We start from the raw sequence: 7,663 nt of genomic DNA, 5'->3' as shown, positions 1-7,663 counted from the left end.
GTGCAACGCAGGTGTGTCAAAACTAGTATATATATATGATCGATTCCACACATTGTAACTCTTAGAGCCCGTTTGGATTGGCTTAAAAGTCGGTCAAACCTACTTTTAAGTCAGTTTTTGACTTCTGAAAGTATTTGGCAAATATAAAAAATAACTTAAAATAAGTCAAAAACCAAAAGTAGGTCTCCCCCTACTTTTTATTTTTTGACTTAAAAGTCATTTCAGTTTGACTTAAAAACTACTTTTTTTAAGCCAATCCAAACGGGCTCTTAGTTTGATTCTAGAGTATTAATTAATCTGACTTTTCGCTAATTACTTTTTACCTAAACTAAAATTCACTTTTCTCAGTTAGATTTCTTTTAATACACTAGAAAAGACATAATAGTGTAATTTATTACATGATTTTCAAATATATTAATTTTTTTATTTCAAAAAAATTATTATTTTCATATTCGAATTCATGATCAAAACTAAATTATTTCAATCTCTAATTTCGAATAATGCCACGTAAATTTGAAAAGACAGTAGCAATCTTTGTACAACACGTGTAACAATTAAATACCACTAAATATGTCAATTACAGCACAATTGCATAAAAATACTATTATAGTACAGTAAAATTAATAATTATGTATCTCAATTTAATACTCCCTCCGTTTCAAAAAGATTGATCTGGTTTGACTTGACACGAAGTTTAAGAAATTAAAGAAGACTTTTGAATCTTGTGGTTCTAAATTAAAATTATGTCAAATGTACAAAATTACCCTTAATCTTGTGGTCTTAAACATGTCACGTGGAAAGCAAAAAGTAAAATATTACCAAAAGAGGAAAGAGGTCATTTTTTGTGAAACGGATGGAGTATTAATTTAACTAAAAGAAGTGACATGACAACTGAACTTACCTTTTATTTTCCGAAAATACCTTTCCTTTTTTTTTAAAGCCAATATTTAATGAATTTGAAAATAATAAAAATTTCATTAAAAAATATTTTTTATATACTTAATACTTATATAGCAAATCTATACATTTCTCATTGTTACAGGTTGGTTATTTGAATACTAATTTAGGTTATGATGAATTTAAAGCTGCAACTAAAAAATGTTTTACAATGATCCCATAATAAATTACATTAATAACTGGTCATTTTAAACCTCAAATTATAATTTATAATATAATATAAATTAATGTGACAATGATATACCACTAAATATAAATTTCAGTACATTGCATTGTATAAAAAACCCACCCAATGAAAATAATAATTAGATTCTTCTACTATGGTCGAGGAGATTAATTTGGAGGATACATTGGTACGCGGATTCATGATTTAAATTTTTAGTATTGAACTTATTAGATTGCTCGTCTCTTAATCAGAGGTTTCGAGTTCGAATTCTGAGTATAAAAAAATTCTTAGTAGGGAGCACTTCCCTTCGAATGAGGCTCTACGCAAAGCGAATCCAAATTAGTTGGACTCTAATGGAGGTACCAGACACCAAATAAAAACAAAATAAAAATAAAAAATTGAATCTATTATATTTTTAAAATTATGAATTTAATTTGTTACAATTTTAATAAATTATTACACATAAATTTATACTTCACGTCGAAAATACTGAATCCATGAACCCTGGGTCTTTTTCTCCACTATAAATACCCCTCTCTAGGCTTAGTTTCAATATAACCGAAAGCTTGAACTTAGGAAGATACACATTGTGTGTTATATAGTTCAAAATAAGGTTATTTTTGAAGAATTAATATAATTCTCATAATTAATTATGGGTTTTAATGTAACTAATTCCATAAAAACATCATCAGATGGAGTATGGCAAGGAGAAAATACTTTACACTATGCTTTTCCATTATTAATTATTCAAACAACATTAGTTGTGTTCCTTAGTCGATTGCTTGCTCTCCTTCTCAAGCCCCTCCGCCAACCTAAAGTCGTCGCGGAGATTCTTGTAAGTTTTATGCACTGTCAATATATTCTTTCGTTTTATTTTAAAGAATGTTACATACTATGGTCTCTCATCATTTTTATGTAATTAATCGAACATTTTCACAATCGTCCCTCATCATATGGTTGCGTATATTGAGCATGGATATATGTGTGAAAAAACATTAAAATGCTAAAAACGTCAAGTTTAAATTCTGAATCCATGACACGTTCATAAGGTGTTAGAGAAGGTTACATATATTTGTCCCTAATTGGTTGGTTGTGTAAGTAGTTTATAATGTCTTGGTTACTAAGTCCATTTTCTTTAACATTTTCGATTTTATTGTTCATATTATTTCACACTTATAAAGCTCTAAACTCAAACAAAAAATTCTATCATAAATATATCCTCATATAAATCAAACTTTTTGAAAGCAAATGTATCCCTTTATAGCTCATATTTGTGTATAAACACCTTTCGTACACTATATTATACAGTTTATATAAGGTTGATACATTATATACAATGCTTTAATTTCTCCAGGTATAATGTTGTATAATATTATATAGGGAAAAAGAACAAATATAATCCCGAACTATCGTAAATGGTATGCAGATAACCTCCGTCATACTTTTGGAACATTGGTGCCCATGAACTAGAGCATATATACCCTTTATACTAACGGACATACACGTGTCATAATCTTATCCACCAACCCGACATTTATTAAATATTGGATCGACGGATAATATTGTGTCACGTGTCCCTATTTAGTCTTCCGTTAGAGTGAAGGACATATATGCTCTAGTTTTTGGACGGCAGGGACACCAATGTCCCAAAAGTATAGCAGGGGATATATTTGTCCTTTTTCCCTATTATATATTGGTCTATATGACGTAATATTTTATGTTGGATCGTATATTTTTGAAAAAAAAAATCTTTTTTTTGTATTTTAATTTTCAGGCAGGGATTATGCTTGGGCCATCAGCATTTGGGAGGAACAAAACATTCACAAATTGGATTTTTCCATCATGGAGTACTCCAATTCTTGAATGTGTATCAAACATAGGCCTATTATTTTTCTTATTTCTTGTTGGTCTTGAATTGGACTTAAACACCATACATAAAAGTGGAAAAAAAGCTATTGGAATAGCATTTGCTGGAATTTCATTGCCCTTTCTATTTAGCATTGGAGTTGCTTTTGTTCTAAGAAAAATAATCAAAGGGATTGATAGTGTTGGATATGGAGAATTTTTCTTGTTCATTGGTGTTTCACTTTCAATCACTGCCTTTCCTGTTCTTGCTCGAATCCTCGCGGAATTAAGGTTTGTTCAATTATACGATCATCTCATCTGAAACTTCAAGTTGATAATCAACACACACACTCACTCTCTCTCTATATAAAGGTGGTTTAGGGGTTAACCTAGATTTATATATGTCCAAAAAAGATGTCGCATAGATGTTGTGGTGGAGCCATCACCCTTTTACTAGAAAATTATATTGTGTAGATCGATGGATAGATAACCTTTTTTATTTATCTATGTACAAATATATTACCTTTTTTGAATCCCTGTGTGGTTTATTTCTTTATATTCTGACTTCTCTTAGTGAAAATTCTATATCATATATGCTCGAAACTACTCCTACATGATTAATTAGGTTTGGAGGGCAAAATTGGAAACCCTAATTTCAAAAACTCGCGAAGAATATAGTTTTAATTATTACTCCTACTATATTTGAATTTCCCTTTATTCATATGATATTAATATTGTTACATGCTTATAAGAAAATTCTGCATACGTTACTGTATGTGTGATGTCATATTGAATTATGTACGACCATCGTTCATGTAAGGACTTTTAATTATATTATGTCTCGACAGGTTACTGACTACACAAATTGGTGAAATGGCTATGGCAGCAGCTGCATTCAATGATGTTGCTGCATGGATTTTACTTGCTCTTGCAATTGCTCTAGCAGGAGGAGGAGGAGTTCATCATAGTCCTTTAATTTCACTATGGGTTTTTCTAAGTGGAATTGGATTTGTGGTTTTTATGTTTTTAATTATTAGGCCAATTATGATTTGGGTGGCAAAAAAATCATCAAATGGGAACAACAATATTGTTGAAGAAACTTACATATGTTTAACCCTAGTTGGAGTTATGTTGTTTGGTTTTATGACTGATTTTATTGGTATACATGCAATATTTGGAGGATTTATATTTGGATTAATTATTCCAAAAAATGGGGATTTTTCAGAAAAATTGATTTTGAGAATTGAAGATTTTGTGTCTGGATTATTATTACCACTTTATTTTGCATCAAGTGGTATTAAGACAAATATTTCACAAATTCATAGTGTTAAGGCTTGGGGACTTGTGGTTCTTGTTGTGTCCACAGCTTGTGTAGGCAAAGTTTTGGGGACTTTTGTTGTGGGAATAATGTTGTGTTCAATGCCAATGAGAGAAGCTTTAGCACTTGGATTTTTGATGAATACAAAAGGGTTGGTGGAGCTAATTGTTCTAAATATTGGCAAGGAGAAAAAGGTTAGTTTTTTACTTCTATATGTGTTTCAATTTATACGATGTTGCTTGACCAGATATAGAATTAAGAAAGCAAAAAAACTTAGCTTTTATGGCATGTGGGAAGTTTTTCTATGGCGATAAGAGAATATATCGTTGAGGGTCAAAAATTGAATATATAAAAGAAAAGAATTTTTAAGGTAGACAAGTGACATTCTTTTTTAACTGATTAAAAATAATATAAATGTAAATATGTAACTATTAAAATTCTCGCATAGACTCTCAATGAGTGATGATTTGATCTTTTTATATGATTTCGAGCAGTCTCACTTCATGAGTTAGTATTTTAGGGAGAAATGGATCCAAGCTAGGTTTAACTTTATTTATTTTTAATTATAATATTAATCAGAACTACACTCATTTTAATTCTCGATTTACCAATATTGAGCCTCATATTTTTCTGGTTGCTTATCAAATTTAAAAATAGTAAACAAAAAAATATTTATTTATTCATAAAAATATTTTCCTCTCTATCAAACACACTCTAAGAAAGAGAAGTTAATTAGAGTCGCAATTGAATAATGATAATTACTCATTTTACTTGGAATTAATTCATATGTACACTTTTGATGTTTGACTATATATGAATCTTCACAAATTAAAAAAATTATCGAATATTAAACCGTTCAATTATCGATGTATTATGTTATATTTTTTATATATTAAACCGTTCAATTATATATTACAACTAATTTTTAATTTCTTGCTCCATTATTAGGTTTTGGACGATGAGACGTTTGCAATAATGGTGATCATGGCACTTTTTACAACCTTTATCACAACTCCTATAGTAATGGCTATTCATAAACCATCATCAACACAAAATCCTCAACTCGAAAAACCACAAAAAAAGATCAAAAAACAAAACAATCTTCGAATCCTAGCGTGCTTACGTGGCCCGAGGGATGCACGTGCACTCATTAACCTCATCGAGTCACTAAGGTCTGAAAAAAATAACAATAACTACGTCTCAGTCACAAAACTCTACGTGATGAGACTCGTGGAATTCACCGACCGACTCTCATCCATATCGATGGTCCAACGTGCCCGAAAAAATGGTTTTCCGTTCATCGGTCGAGTGCTTTTCCGAGATGACGCAACCGATCAAGTGGGCGCGGCGTTCGAGGCATATAGCACGCTAGGAAAGGTCATGGTCCGACCCACAATGGCTATCTCGGGTTTATCGGATTTGCATGAGGATATTATTCATGTTGCGGAGAAAAAACGAGTCGAATTGATTATTTTGCCGTTCGATAAATATTGGCAAAGGGAAGGAAATGAAGAAGTGGAGATTCATGCAGGTAAGACCATAAGAGTGTCAAATAAGCCGATTGAATTACATCATGTTAAAAAGATGGTTAAACTAATAAATGAGTTGAGTCCAATTTTTTTTTCTATTATTTATATCATGATTTCATTAAACAAATAAAACAATAAAAAAAATTATGTTTTGATTATATGTTAATTTTATGGTCAATTGTAGGCTAGATAAGTTGTGTGCCTAAATTGGCTCGAACATTAGATGACTAATTGGACCATGCCAAAATGACACTAGTCGATAAATATACGTTGTTCAGTTAAATCTAAATTATATTTTTATGAGCTAGATTTGACATTCCGACATGTAGGACACGGATGGAGGATGGCGAATGAGAGAGTGATGAGTCAAGCGCGGTGCTCGGTGGTGGTGGTGGTTGATCGTGGATTACAATTGGTTAATAATGGGATGAGAATTTGCATTGTGTTTTTTGGTGGAGCTGATTGTAGTAAAGCTTTGGAAATTGGTAGTAGAATGGTTGAACATCCTGCTATTAGGGTTACATTAGTAAGATTCATTCATCATGGAAGTACTAATTTTGATGAAGTTGAAAGGTAAAACTAACCCACCCTTCTCTAAATATGCATTTGTTTATTGGTGTTGGATAACGTCAATATCCTGCCTATCACAAAGTCCACGAGAGGACTGGGTTGACCCTGGTTGTAGTCATGATTGAACATGAATGACACTTGTTTGGTTACCCTAGTTAAGAAATAAAGTTGCGCTCATGCTACCAGCTATAGCTTTTAGGCATGATGGTATAAACGTTTGATCCTAACAAATGTATTATGTGTTGTTTTTTGTTCCAAACAGGACTTTGGATGATTCTACTATTGCAGAATTCAAGATGAAGTGGGGTAAACAAATTGTATATAGTGAGAAAGAAGCAAATAATTTGGTGAATGAAGTGTTGGAAATTGGAAAAAGTGGAGAATTTGAACTTATGATAATAGGGAATAATAAAAGTAAGTTTCCACAAGGCATAATGGCAAAACTATTTGATGAGCAACAATTGAATAATTCAGAATTTGGGCCATTGGCTAATTTGTTGGCTTCATCAGACAAAGGGATAAAAAGTTCTGTTCTAGTGATTCAACAACAACAACAAGAAGCTAAGTTTGGGAACTCAAAAGTGGCTAGTTGCTTTATTGATAAGGATATTGTGTGAATCATTTGATATAATAATAAGGTATTATCAAATTAGTGTTAGTTGTAGCTGTTTTCTTGAGTCGAGTGTCTATTGAAAATAACTTCTCTATCTCACAAAAGAAAGGGATAAGGTATGTGTACACACCATGCACGCTCCAGACCCCACTTGTAAGACTATGTTTGCTATGTTGTTGTACTGTTGGTGTTAGTTCTAGCAGTTGAATTTGAAGAATAGTAGTTAGTTTTATATATTGATGTTTCTCGTCTGTATGTGTAGAATGAATAAATATGTTAAAAGTCGTGTGATTATCTCATCTAAAAACTTACATTATGTTTCCGATACGTCTCTTTACGTGTGTGCTTGCTTCTGTGATTCCTAACGGAACAGACAATAAAACCATGTTGTTACCACTGTGCCTGATTCACTTGAGCTGAAGGTTTTCCGAAAATAACCTCTACCTCCACGAAAAATATGTAATATGTGCATAAAATCAAATCGCATATAATTATGCAGAATTTGGTTGGCGATATTAAATAGTAACGACGAGTGAACGTCAGTTAAAGCATGAAGTAACAGAAGGTTAGTTGAATCCTCACACAGAATGACAAAGATGGCTACAAAAGCCTAAGCACATCAAACCCTGTAAACACACAAATTCATGAGCCAGATGAAGATGTTA

At 31.7% G+C, this 7,663-nt stretch overlaps 1 protein-coding gene across 1 annotated transcript; it reads left to right on the top strand.

Moving 5' to 3' along the window:
• Positions 1-1,697: 1,697 nt before the first annotated feature.
• LOC125871646 (cation/H(+) antiporter 20) lies at positions 1,698-7,048 on the top strand. Its single transcript, XM_049552284.1, has 6 exons — positions 1,698-1,958; positions 2,898-3,259; positions 3,817-4,480; positions 5,235-5,817; positions 6,145-6,388; positions 6,648-7,048. The coding sequence occupies exons 1-6, from the start codon at positions 1,776-1,778 to the stop codon at positions 7,000-7,002; spliced, it is 2,391 nt and encodes a 796-aa protein (XP_049408241.1). The 5' UTR covers positions 1,698-1,775; the 3' UTR covers positions 7,003-7,048.
• The last annotated feature ends 615 nt before the right edge of the window (positions 7,049-7,663 follow it).

The sequence above is a fragment of the Solanum stenotomum genome, chromosome 7 (assembly GCF_019186545.1).
Source record: "Solanum stenotomum isolate F172 chromosome 7, ASM1918654v1, whole genome shotgun sequence".
In the NCBI taxonomy this organism is placed as follows: Eukaryota; Viridiplantae; Streptophyta; class Magnoliopsida; order Solanales; family Solanaceae; genus Solanum; species Solanum stenotomum.
The sequence above is the reverse complement of the archived record's forward strand: the minus strand, read 5'-3'. Positions and strand labels throughout refer to the sequence as shown.

Coding starts and splice junctions, on each gene's coding strand:
- LOC125871646 (XM_049552284.1), top strand. CDS start 1,776: ATGGGTTTTAATGTAACTAATTCCATAAAAACATCATCAGATGGAGTA. Junction 3,260..3,816: donor CGAATCCTCGCGGAATTAAG/GTTTGTTCAATT, acceptor ATGTCTCGACAG/GTTACTGACTACACAAATTG. Junction 6,389..6,647: donor AATTTTGATGAAGTTGAAAG/GTAAAACTAACC, acceptor TGTTCCAAACAG/GACTTTGGATGATTCTACTA.